Source organism: Neocloeon triangulifer, unplaced genomic scaffold, assembly GCF_031216515.1.
Source record: "Neocloeon triangulifer isolate White Clay Creek 2 clone unplaced genomic scaffold, ASM3121651v1 ptg000012l, whole genome shotgun sequence".
NCBI lineage: Eukaryota > Metazoa > Arthropoda > Insecta > Ephemeroptera > Baetidae > Neocloeon > Neocloeon triangulifer.
Genome location: NW_026775554.1, coordinates 14,957,742 through 14,971,141, shown reverse-complemented (window position 1 = coordinate 14,971,141; position 13,400 = coordinate 14,957,742). Strand labels below are relative to the sequence as shown.

At 39.8% G+C, this 13,400-nt stretch overlaps 1 protein-coding gene across 7 annotated transcripts in view; it reads left to right on the top strand.

Annotated features, from left to right (window-relative positions):
* The window catches only part of LOC132198346 (low-density lipoprotein receptor-like), a 95,734-nt gene extending 82,477 nt beyond the window's left edge, over window positions 1-13,257 (top strand). For 4 of the 7 annotated variants that reach the window (XM_059622330.1, XM_059622331.1, XM_059622335.1 and 1 more), the window contains 9 exons: window positions 2,141-2,414; window positions 2,683-2,952; window positions 3,362-3,662; window positions 7,282-7,855; window positions 8,088-8,286; window positions 8,478-8,546; window positions 9,893-10,023; window positions 10,793-10,951; window positions 12,380-13,257. In XM_059622330.1, the coding sequence (XP_059478313.1) occupies window positions 2,141-2,414; window positions 2,683-2,952; window positions 3,362-3,662; window positions 7,282-7,855; window positions 8,088-8,286; window positions 8,478-8,546; window positions 9,893-10,023; window positions 10,793-10,951; window positions 12,380-12,436 (2,034 nt within the window). In that variant the 3' untranslated portion in view covers window positions 12,437-13,257. The remainder of the gene's footprint in view (window positions 1-2,140; window positions 2,415-2,682; window positions 2,953-3,361; window positions 3,663-7,281; window positions 7,856-8,087; window positions 8,287-8,477; window positions 8,547-9,892; window positions 10,024-10,792; window positions 10,952-12,379) is intronic. The other 3 variants (XM_059622332.1, XM_059622333.1, XM_059622334.1) reach the window with 3 other exon arrangements.
* Window positions 13,258-13,400: the final 143 nt, after the last annotated feature.

The window sequence follows — 13,400 nt, the reverse complement described above, 5'->3', positions numbered from 1 at the left end:
GCGTCCGGGATAATCACATTGCAACCCCAGCCGAGCGTATGAAGAGCTATCGCCGCCATTGTGCGTCTTGACACATTTGTAAATTACTCTCGCGACCGCGGAGGCGGAACTAGCATTGCTAGAGCACCCCTTTCATCTTCTATCTCCCTCAGCCGGTGGATTTGGTGGTGCAAGTTTTTTAATTGAAAAGTTGGCACGGATATGAGAAGAGATAGTGGCACTCGTCGCAATTTTGAAAGAGGAAGGCGCGGAAAAATTATTATGTCACTGCTTTTGCGGGCAACTTTTTTAATCTCGCTCTTTTGTGTGCGTCGGTCTTTCTGTGCTCACTCCGAGTCAGTCAGTCGCAGCGGAACGGTCGCTCCACCGTCGCTCGCTAATATTACCAAGAGGAGAGAGGCGGAAAGGCTGGGTGGAAATGATGGCGCATTTTTCTCCCAGTGCCCGTCAGAGTCTATTTACAGCGTCGGCGGTTCTGCGAAGTAAATCCAATTTGGTCCTTTGTATTTTCAGGGTCGTCAACCACTTGCGTCTCCCTGCACTCTCTAGGGAGGAAGAGAGGATATTTCACTTTTGCATCTCTTCCAACAAACACCAATTGTCTCGGTTTTCCTTAATAAAATCCAGCCGACCTTCATGGCCCTGAATTAATCTAGAAAGGAGAAAAGAGGAAACAGTTAAAATATTTCATTACATGTAAAATTTGTTAAATCTGGTGAGGGAAAATAATTGCTTTAAATTAGTTCTGTCGCATATATTTATAAATATAAAGTAAAATTTAATTGAATTTACATTTAAAACATATTATTTGTAGTTTTTAAAGGTCTAGTTTATTATAATATATTGTTCTTTTATTACATATTATAATAATAAATTTCATTTTATTTTCATTACAATTTGGATTTAAATAATCTTGGGGTATCCAGATGGTGTCTTTATGTTAAACAATATTCGGATTATCAAAGATATAAATAATTCCGAGTCATGTAAAATTTTAAATTTCTACAAGGAAAACTTACTTCCCTCTGGGTTAGATCTTTCTCTTTAAGAATAAAATTCAATTTTATTAATATTCCTAATATTCAATATTAGATCCACATCTCTAAATAATCTTAAATTTTCTTGTTCAATCGTTCATCCTCTACACTAACTTATTTCTCCAATTGGTCAAATGACGGCAGCTTTATCTCCGTCAGACACCGGCGCCCCATTAATTAAGATTTACGGGCGCGTCGTGCAATAAAAAGCCGCGGCGGCGGTTCGCCTTGTTTCCGCAACGAGATTTTTGATCGTGCATCGGAGCAGAATTTCTCGCCACGGGGGCGAACGCGGGCTGGGCGAATTAGCACTGCAGCTTCTTGAAGCGAGCAACGTGTCTGTCATGAAGTGAGGCTCGGGGCTCCTAATAATTCCGCTGCCGTAAAATAATGCAGAGACGTGAGCTCGGTGCAGCCCACGGCGTCGACTTCGCAAAACATGCTAACTAGAACTGCGAATTCTCTCTCTAGACCAGCAAGAGAGAGCCTCACATAAAGACAGGACACGAGCCGTGTTTTACAGCCAAAGCAAAATGGCCTCGAAATAAAGCCGGTACACGTTCGCTATTTGGCCCATTCGTGCTCACTCGCGGCACTTCAAAGGGGTGGGTGGGCAACTCTTGATGAGCACCTCCGGCAAACGCGCTTTCTCCTTTCGCCAACAAAATTCGCGAAGCATTTTCTGCATTTCATGCGGTCGCGTGGGTGTGCAACCAGCCTCTTTGTGCAAACGCGTAATTACACTACTTTTATCTTCTTCCCGCTGACTGCGCGATGACGAGAGATCGAGCAGTAAGAATTTCGCGGCAAAAAGCCCTTCCAAGCGCGTAAAAATTAAAGACCTTTTGTTGAAAGTCTCTTGTGCGTAATAAAATCACGCGGAGCTAAAAGCTTTTTATGCAAAAATGAATCTTCCTTTTAGAAAATCAAATCCTGCGTGAAATAATTAGCGAAAAATTCGGCGTCTACACATTTTCAGAGTTAACTTTCTTTTATTTTCCACAAAGATCATTCCTAATTATTTAAAAAGACTTATTGAAATAAAATACTATATTTTGAAATTAAATCAGAATAATCCTAATTAAAATTTCTATTCTGCACAGAACTGCACTGGTTTCCCCACACCAAAGCCGCACCACTCGCACTGCAGCGCTCGGGAGTTTGAGTGCATGGACCGCATGAGTTGCATCCACCAGGCTTGGCTGTGCGACGGCGACCGCGATTGTCCTGACGGCTCGGACGAAGAGGCACCCAACTGCGTCGTCGGCACTTGCAGACCTGACCAATTCCGCTGCAACTCTGGCCACTGCATTCCTGGACACTTGCACTGCAGCGGCACTCCGGAGTGCTCCGACAACAGTGACGAACTCAACTGCAGTGAGTTTCATTTCAATGCTTTTAAGAAAATTTTTTGTTTGTGTTTATTATGTTTCGGATTCAAATTAGAAAAATTAATCAATATAAATTTTATTTCAAATTTAAAACATAACATTTATTTATTCTGAACAAAAAACTTTAAATTTCATACATATTTCTCTATTATTTGGAGCCATATAAAGAAGAACTTTAATGGAGTTTTCTGTCATTTCCATCACAACTTTTCAATTAAGCTACCTTTTCTCATTTCCAACTTTGACGTTCACAGCGTCGCCTGCGCCCAAGTGCGACCCACACACGGAGTTCGACTGTGGTTTGGCGACCGGTGCGGCGTCAGGCATTTGCATTCCTCTGAGCAAAGTTTGCGACAAGAAGCCCGACTGCCCCAACTGGGAGGACGAGCCTGGTGAGAAGTGCGGCAGGAATGAGTGTCTCGACAACAACGGCGGCTGCTCGCAAAAGTGCGTTGACACTCCTGCGGGATATTACTGCGATTGCTTGCCTGGTTTCCAGCTGGTGGACAATAGAACCTGTGAAGGTACGCGTGAAAATGCTTCAAAATTTTATTATGGACTCTTATATTAATTGAATAATTATTCCCAATTGATCTAATTACACAAAATTTGCTGTTTTAAGTGATAAAATGCCTATTCAAGTGGCATTTTATTTGTTTAATAACAAAATATTTCCCGAGTTTCAATTTAGAAACTAAAATTTGTGCTTATTCCAGCCATAATTTTTTAAGCTTTTTTTGTAGAGGATTTAACAAATTTGACATTTGCAAATGTTGGGGTTATCTTGCCTCTGAAACAAATAAAATAAATCTGCGCTTATCTGTCGCAAACATGGCCGCCTCTCAAAATCCCAAGAATAATCCCCCCAACAACCGAAAACAATCCCCAAATTTATTTGTCATACTAAGCAGTCGGGGCGTATTTGTGCTTCAGATATCAACGAGTGTGACACACCTGGTACCTGTTCGCAAGTGTGCATCAACGAAAAAGGTTCTTTCAAGTGCCAATGTCTGGAAGAGTACCAGAAAGAGCCGCGCGACCACACCAGGTGCAAGGCCACCGAGGGTCACGCCTCTCTGCTGTTCGCCAGGAGACACGACATCAGGAAAATCTCGCTAGACCATCACGAGATGACGGCCATTGTCAACGAGACCAAGAGTGCCACCGCGCTGGACTTTGTTTTCAGAACTGGCATGATTTTCTGGAGTGACGTCAGCGACCAGAAGATCTACAAGTAAGTGCAATTTTGAATTATTTAATATTTTGTATTATTAACAGACAACCAAATTTTAATTTTGCAAATAATAGGGACTTAAATGTTTTAACAGGGTGGTGAAAATTATTGTATTAAGGAATTTAAAAAAAAATACTCAAACATGGCAGCAAAAAAAGAAGAAAAAAAAAAAATACAATCTAAAACAATTGTTTGCATAAATTTCTAACGTCCTATTTTTCTGAATATTACCAATTTTGAATATAATAATTATTCATTTAGCTATTGAGTGCCTAAAATTAAATAGGATGAATCCAAGAAATTTTATTCTCATTAACTTCATTTAAATTCAAAACCCTGACTCTGTGCAGAAGCTTTTATCTAGATGTTGAAATGTCGATTGTTTTTTTCCCCAAGAGCCTAACCTTTAATTTTCCCAAGTGAGACGGCCCGGTTTCGCTCCCAGCAGAAAAGTTGATAGGAAACTCCGGGAAAGAGCCATTTTCCGCCCGCACTCTCAAACTTTTGGGGACATTTCCGCAGCAGCTGAAATTGCCGCGGCTTAATAGCCAAGCAAGACTCCACCGGGACGCTCTCTTTTTTATAGCAAACTTGTCGGCGATCGCCAATTTCTGGCATATAGCACTCTTCTTTCGTTTTCATCGGGGTCAAATTAACTTTTGAGAGGCCAAGCTTTTTAATCACACAGAGGCGTGCCGTTTTACCATCGTAAAACAAACTTGGGACGAAACCCGACCGCGCCACCACTTAAACCCTGCATAGAGGGGTCGCTCAAGTTAACTTGAGAAAAAATGGCCAAATCGGCTCGAGGGCTGTTACTTGGTCTCCGGGGCGGGGGTCGGTGGGAAGGTTAGGCGCAGTCCCGTCTCGTTTATTCATTACGGCCGCCCCGGCATTGTTTGAATAATGAATCGGCACGCCGCATATTTAGTCGGGGCAGGCACACAACATCACGCACTAATTATTCAGCATCTGCCCCCGCCGTGTGTGCTCCAGCAACGATAATGGCTCAATTCCGCGTCTGCACTGCCAGTGCATAAATCACAAGGGGCCGTCGGAGAAGAATTTCAACAAGCAGGGGAACAACTAACTTGTCTCATTAAAGACGACACGTGCGTAAGATGAGGGAAGATACCTCATAATATGTGTTAAATCTTCATTTGTGAAAATATTTTTGTTCATAATACCAAAGGAAGTGAAAATATGAATTGTAATTTTTTCAAAGGAAATAAATAATAATAATTAATTTATCATTATAAAATATTAAAATGATAAAATTAATTAAATATTCGGCGATTTTGTAGATCTTATGTCTTATGGCAAATAAACATGTCTCATATCAACTTTAAATTTACAAAAACTTATTTATTAGATGCCTTGAATTATTATTCTTTCAACCACTATCAAATTTCTGCAACTAGTAAGTTCGGCTGCTAGAATGGGGTTAAAAATATCTTGTGTGTTAGAATTCAAATCACCCTGAAAATATCTCTAGATATATTTTCTCTGTTTTTGTTTGAAAAAAAATACGTCTCCGATCTCTGATAGTGAAAGCTCAGATTTTTAGCGTTACATGTTCTTGGAAATTTATCAATTAGCCCAATTAATGTTTCCTGCCTATCTGCTCACGTATATATCTGACGGAGCAGCCCTCTTGATGTTTTCGTATTTTCGAGAGGGAGACAACTTGCTTCCCTTGGGAACCGAGCAAAGCACGAAGGCGCGGTCGTTGTTCAAAATTTCTGCTGCTTTGATCTTCCGGGCGCCATGCGCGTTTTGCGGTTTCCGAGAGCAGAAAAGTGACTACCTGGAAATTCGCGATGAAAGAAGTCAGGTTTCAGTCAAGATAGTAGTTAAATATTTCAACCCTTTGCTTTAAATAATTTAATTTCTCCAGTTGGAAATTTTGTAATTTTTATGTTTGCCACACCAGCTCGAATTCCGTTTTCTTCGTCAAGGTTGGGCAACTTTAATCAGGTTAAGTGTGCATAATATTCAGGCCGAGTTATTATTCAACCCATTTCCCACGCCGTACGCGTCGACTCAACGTTCCCTGCTGAAGCGTGATGAAAATTCTGGGCGGATTTTTTTTATTTTTGCACCACAGCTCTGAAAAATTACGATGCCCCGTGGTGCGGCGGGCGTGTTAAAAGAGCGCGCGCCAAATGGAAAATATACGACATCGCGAAATAACAGAGAGAGAAGCCCCGAGTATTTTATTCGCCGTTCTCATTTCTCTGCTCTGTGCAGCTTCCACCGCCGCTCTTTTACTGCGAAATTTATTCCGTTTTGACTGATAATGTACAACTCCGTGGAGGCCACGCGCGCGTGTTCGTCGGTCGGTTGGCTCATGAAAATTTTCATATCTCTGGCACTGGGCCGGCGCGAGCAACCTGTGAATTCATTATTCAGTGAAAAACTCCCGGCGTCAGCTTTTTTACTTTTTTCACGACAAAGGGAACTTCTTCAAAGAGCCGAGATCCGGAATTTGAATAAATTTATTAAATAAGTAGAATGTAATTTTTAAGAATTCTTTTAAATTATGCAGAAATTTTAAAAATGAACAACAAGAATTTCTTCATTTTTCTTCTTTCTAAAAATCAATCTCTAAAAAATCTTTACCAATTTAAATATGCTCTGATTGTGAGTTGACTGTTTAAATAAATACAAACCCTTTGTACGAGCAAAAAATGGTACATTCAAATGATACGCATCCTTTTCTCTGCAAACCTTTCCCCATCTCAAAATTCCTTCAATTTTTTTGCTACAATTTCAATGAATTCTCCGCAGTGCAGAGTACAGCAGGCGGTCGAATTTGGTTGAAGACGTGCGTCGGAAAAATTCGCCAAAGAGAGATCTATCTATCTTGATTCTAGTTTGACTTGCAAATGTTCCGGCGGTTTTTCCGAGGCAAACACGTCGCCGTATTCGGCGAACCAATAATAATGCCCGCAGGGAACGCGAAGAAAAACCGGAGACAAAGAGGAAAAGGGAATTTTTAATATATACACAGACAAAAAGTTCAAATGCGTGCATAGCGGCAGCAGGCGTGCCGTATCGAGGATCCATCTATCATTATTCACACAGGCGTTTTTCAGTCATCCCTCATCATTCCTGACGAGAGCGAGGGAAATATTGCACTTCCTATATGCGCGCGAGAGAGGAGGATTTCACGCCTCTCTGAATAAAAGGCTTACAGTCTTGGCGGCGAGGCTCATGAATATTTTATCCTCGTCGCGAGCCGCGGCGACGCGATCCGCAAAAATTAAAATTTGGGTCGTTCAAAATTGCCTAGCTTGCTGACGGCCTCAGTTCTGGAGTGATAAAAAGTGGAAACGCCATTTTATAAACTTGAAATTGCATAAAATAATTATCTTTACGGATTTAGTCCTAAACTGCTTTGTTTTCGGGCTTAAGAAGGAGAAGCCTAAACCTGGATTTTATATAATAATTTGCTTGTTAAGAAAACCAAGTTTATAAAATTTAATTTTCTGGTATTTTTACGCTCAGCTCATTTAAAAAATGTTAGTATTTTAATTTTTTTTAATTAGATGAACTTGTTTATTAATATTAACATTTGTTGCAATTTCGATTAATTTTTTTTTTTTTATCAATTTAGGGCACCCATTGACGAGGGCAAGGACAAAGTGGTGGTGATTAGGAACGAGATCACAACTTCGGACGGCCTGGCTGTGGACTGGATTTACAACCACATCTACTGGACGGACACTGGCAAGAACACAATTGAGTTGGCCAACTTTGACGGCAGCATGCGCAAAACGCTGATCAAGGACGACCTGGAGGAGCCTCGCGCCATCGCCCTGAACCCTGTGGAAGGCTGGATGTACTGGACCGACTGGGGCACCGAGCCCAAGATCGAGCGCGCCGGCATGGACGGCTCCCACCGCCAGACCATCGTCAACTACGAGGTCAAGTGGCCCAACGGGCTGACCCTGGACCTGGTCAAGCGTCAGGTGTACTGGGTGGACGCCAAGCTGAACACCATTTCATCTTGCGACTACGACGGCAAGAACAGACGGGTCATCCTGTACTCACCGGACGTGCTGCAGCACCCGTTCTCCATCACCACCTTCGAGGACTGGGTGTACTGGTCCGACTGGGACAAGCAGGCCCTCTTCAAGGCCAACAAGTTCAATGGAAAGGATGTTACTCCTGTCACTGCTACCCACATGGTGAGTGAGATGAATTTGGTTTGAAAAAGTGAATGAATTAGTTAAGAATTTCAATATTTCCCCTTAATTAACTGCTAAAATTGCCTGAAAAACCAACACATATCAAGTAAATAGATCTGATTTTTATTTCTTGATTCAATTTGAATCAATTTTAAAACAAAATTGCACAACAAAATAATGATTATGCTAAGTATTTTCCTTTCTTAATAGTGTTTTTGATTTTTCTAAACAGGTTCAGTTTCCTATGGTGGTGCATGTGTACCATCCTTACCGCCAGCCTGATGGCCCCAACCACTGCCAGGCAGTGAACGGACATTGCTCCCACCTCTGCCTGCCAGCTCCTATTATCAACGCTAACTCACCAAAGATCTCCTGTGCCTGTCCCGATGGCCTCACCCTCATCGAGGACAGACTGATGTGTGTCGAAATGAGTGAGTCCCTTTTTGCGAATCAACCACATTCTCAGTTCATTTTTAGATAAATGTTTTCGGATGCGCAATAGACCGTTTAGAGCATGAGTATGTTTTATGTGCTCTCTCATGATTTTCATTTTGATTTTTAACGATGTTCTCATTTTTGTGTTGCATGAATTTAATGTCTTTGTGTTCTCGTCCAATTTTAGCAAACAGCACTGATTCTCCTGCTACGTCTGGATCACCTTCCGGCGGCTCAACTCATTCTTTGCATCCCAGTGAGTAGACGTAAAAAGTTACACAAAAAGAGTGGACATAACAGTCCGAGCCAGCAGCAAAACTTTCGTTTGTCACAACTCGCAACTTGTAATTTCTTTTTCCACCAAAGTAAAAACGTACTTTTTTCCCGCCTCCGGGGTTTCACGCTGTAAAAGCTTAAATATTTAACCACGCAATTTGCATAGCGTGCTTTTCTTTTTTTATTGCAACAGGTAAACGGCCTCGTCAACTCAGTAATTTTGTTTCACGACGGGCGCAAGATATTTCCGCACCCTCACAAAGATTTCTGCCCTTTTGTTCTCGCTGATGATGCACCACGCTTCCTCCTTTTTGCACTTCAAAAAGAAGGCTGTTAATGAAGATGCAATTGTGAATATTTCATGAGAGGCTTGCTGCTGGCTAGATTGTTCACACTCTGCATTCCAGACAACCAGCTCTTGATTGCTGATGGTGGAGGCTCCTTCTGAAAGCTGTGTATTATTTTTGTTCTCACCGTGCACCACCCTTTTTCCTGTTTCAAAGTGTAGATATTTATATTTGTAAACAAATTCACAAATTCGTTGGATGCGTAATTTTCACCCCCGGTGAGAGCCGAAAACGAGTTTCTAACACTCTGAGCAGTGAAACTCATTTTCCTCCGCGAAACAAAAACGCCTCTTTTCCTTCCGGCAAGAGCCAATTTTCCGATCTCTCTCTCTTTCTCTTTCGCCGGGCGAACGTAATAGGCTATTTACTTCCCATCCATCACGGATCCAATCCTCGGCAACACGGCCGGGAACTGTTGACTCGCTTTGATAAGGCGCCGCCGCCGGAGCTGCGCTCATTACTCCCCGGAGTGATCAAATTCGCATCCACAGAAAGCTTTATTTATTTTCGATGGGCTGAGAGACGCTGCTTCATTAGTTCTCGCATCCCTTTGTCTGCCTTTGATATCGCGTTTCGCAACAAATTACTGCTTCGTTAGTTTGCATGCATGCATGTGCTAAGCCCCTAAGAGCCCCGTTTCGATTCGCGCCAAACCCAACAGACCTCCGCCAGAATTTTTGGTCGGCGGCCAAGGTTGGCTAACTTTGACGTGCACTCAACACACACCTATGTGTGGTGTGTGTGTCCATTTATATAAATATTCACTTGGGTCTGTCGTCGTTTCCAACTCCTCTCTCAATCTGTCTCTTTGTCTATATTCTGCCGTGTGTCTGTGTTTGGTGCGTGCGTATATATGTGAACGTGCACGTTTCCACTATATATACTTTTGGCAGCGTCCGCAATCCCCCGCACACGTGACACCTATTTTCGCAAGCGCCGTTTGCTAATCGCCTTGTGTGTGTGTTTGTGCTGCTCGCAGGTATACCAAAACACAACGGCTCCAGCTCAGACAAGGCCTCGTCGGGACAGAGCGACGAGTTGACCGACTCAGGAATGGTTGCTGGAATCGTGATCGCGGTTGTCACCATCGTCCTCATTGTCGCCGCTCTGGTAAATACCAATTTGGCCATCTTGGCGCCACATTTTGCGCAGTAGCTTAATGACCAACACGCATATTATCTTTTTTTAATAATACTACATTGAAACTTGAAACATTCCGTCACTTATTTGAAAACCAACTTACCCTTCTTTATTGTATTTCTTTGCCACACAAAATATTTATTTTTAGACTCGCAATTTGGTATATAAAATTATAAAAGCATTATGAAAAAAAAATTCTTTTGAATTTAATTTTAATATAAATTTTTTAGCCGTATGTAGATCATAAAAAAAAATATTCAGGGCTATTTAGGGGAAAAAGATTTAAAAAATCATAGTAGTAAATTTGCAAACAATCAAAAATCAATACAATTTTTTGTTTGGTTAATTATTTTTTCATAGATAAACAATACTTTTATGCTTTAAAATATTTTCAATTAAAATTTAATAAAAGTTATTTTGCTTTTTATTTGTAATAAAACATATTTATTAATTTATTTTAAACTTAAATAAACTATAGTTCAATTAATGCACCATAAAAATAATTAATTTCTAATATATATATATTTTGAAGCATTGCACATCAGTTTAAAAATATAAAATTAGGTTTTTCAAAAGAAAATTATCGAAGCAATAGTAATGTCCTTTTGTCACAATACAGATGAAATAAATTAATTCAAGTTTATATTTGCAGCTACCAATGTAAATATTTTAATTCTAATTAATTAAAATCCCAAGTTCAAAGTTTCCAACATGAATCTGACCATTTTCCAACTTTCAGGTTGCATTTGTGGTGTACAGACACTATTTGCACCGCAACGTCACCAGCATGAACTTCGACAACCCCGTGTACCGCAAGACTACCGAAGACTCGTTCTCGTTGGAGAAGAACCAGTACCACCCGAACGGCAGAATATACCCGTCGACGGTGGGCGAAGAGGTAAGAGCCCTGGCCATGGAGACGTGCCCGCTGAGATAAGGCGGTGGCGGCACTCGCACACACACACACTCACACAAACCAGCCCTACTAACACACACACCCTCCTTCCGAAACTAATCCTTATTTGGCCAGAACCATTCTTGTTTAAAAAAATAACGTGTGTGTCTGTCGCATATACGGGCGCAGCAGAGGCTCGATCCATCCATAGCATGTAAAGCTCAAGGTGAAGTGGTTGGCTATGAGAGAAAATTAATCCAACACAGACTTTATCAAAGCTCTTTATCATTCGCGTGTGTGGAGAAGAATAATTGAATGACCGGTGGGTTTTATTTCCTTGTGCGAGCGGCGTTTTCGAATTTTGAGCTAAATGGAGGGCTTCTACGTATACTACGGTTTGATTAGAATGAAAATTTTCATTTTGAGTGCATGAGTGCAAGTGTACATTTGTGAGGGACATACATGTGTCATAATAATGTAATAATTATATTTTATTATCTAATAAGTAAAGAAGATTTGCTGGTGCATTCTTTTCTCAGCACGCAAAACATCACAAGCCAATTAAGGAAATTTGCAAAGTTAATTGAAAGTAAATTCCAGTTTAAAAAGTGAAGTTGTTGGCTTGTGAGATGCTTGTAAAAAATTAAAAATGTTAAGACCGATTCGTGTACAGCAAATTGTATAAATCTAGTCATATTTGTACTTAGCACTAACCGGAGAGAAATTGTTGTTTTAAAAAAAAAAGAGGGAATTTAAAAAGGCCATATTCAGTAACCGTGCCATGTGACGAGTGAGAGGAAAGAATCTTCGTGGATATGTACGAAAGAAATGTGATGATAAAAATACAAAACGCATGTAATTTTAGGTTTGAATAATTACAACTAAAACACACAAAACACACACATCATTACTTGTCATCTCATAGATCTAATTAGTTTCCTGGTAGCTTTCGTCACAGCTTTCCATTCAGCTCTTAAAAAATATATTTCCAATTTACAACCAAAAGACTGTTGATCAGTCAATCTGTTGTGCCAAATTTTTTAACCACTGATTTCTCGGTGCTCCCTTGATTTGCAGCCATTCCCATTATATTGGTAAAAATTGTTCTTGTCGTCAATTGAGCATCGTGATAATTTGATGTTTCAATTAATGTTCGGCAAACTTTGTATTTTGTGAATGGAGTTGTAGGAAAATGATTTGATTTTGCTCATTTCAACCAAAAGATGTAACGATTGCTTTCTATGACAAAGTTCAAATAAAACGACAGCTTTTTACTTGTAACTCACCTGCTATTTCACTAACAATCAATGTCTCCCACTATTAACGCACACTTAATTAATCTGGATTGGTGGTGAGTACAGACAAAGCTACAAAACTCCCCTAACTTGTATTTTAGTTGTTGTGTTGTAAGTGCAATTTGAGTAATTTCAGTCTGCATTTCAGGCCGAGGAACCTCTGACCACCCCTGGCACCAACGAGTTTGTGTAGAAGAGAATCTCTAAGAGGAGAGAAGAAGACAAAAATGTGATATTTTTTCTTGTTTAGAGAGCAGGACTTTTTCATTCTCTGAATAAGTTTGATGTCTGAGGTAATTTTTCACAAACCAAAATTTCGGACGGGAAGCTGGAGATCAACATATGTTTTAAAATATTTCACACCGTGGATGATAATAATGTCAGTTTTAAAATGAGCGCTAGTTTTTAAGTCGAATATTTGTTTAATTTTTAAAAAGGTATATTACTATACATTTTAGCTAGCCTTCAAGATAAACCAAAAAGTGTATGTTGTAAATATTTTAAGCGGAATAATTATTTTTGTCAAATGATGTCAAACGATCGTTGTCAAGAGGCCATAAGTATGTAAGACTATTTATGTGCGAGTGTAAAAGTGCAGGTAGTCTGGATGTTTGTTTGAAAAAAAAAATAAAATTAAACAAATCTCAAAATTTTAATAATGAAGTCAAGAACCAAAGTCTTCTTGAAGTTGATTGGAGAACTTTTTGTAATTGAAGTATTTTGATCAATGTACATTCCTACTCAAGAGAGCTTTATGGTTGCTCAAGATTCATAGAAAAACATTTCATCATAAATGTCTACAGGAGTTTGTAAAGTGAGAAATTATGATTTTTCGCTAAATAGAGTAATATTAGGTAACTTTGATTTGTCTTTACTCGATGTGACTCTCAAAACATCAATTAAACAAACCACTGAATGAATTTTTTTGTTTTAAATGTTACAATGCTGCAAAATGTTTATGCCAACAACTCGCGAGTGCAAGCAATAAAAGAGTGGATGCTGTTATTAAGAATAGCCAATGGTATTTTCAATCAATAATTCCTTCATCAACTTCTTTTATCTGCATAATAATAATATTGGGTTAAATTTATGTAAAACACCTTTGCTTAATTTCTTGTAAAAGCTATACAAATATTCAAAAAACAAACCAGCGCAAA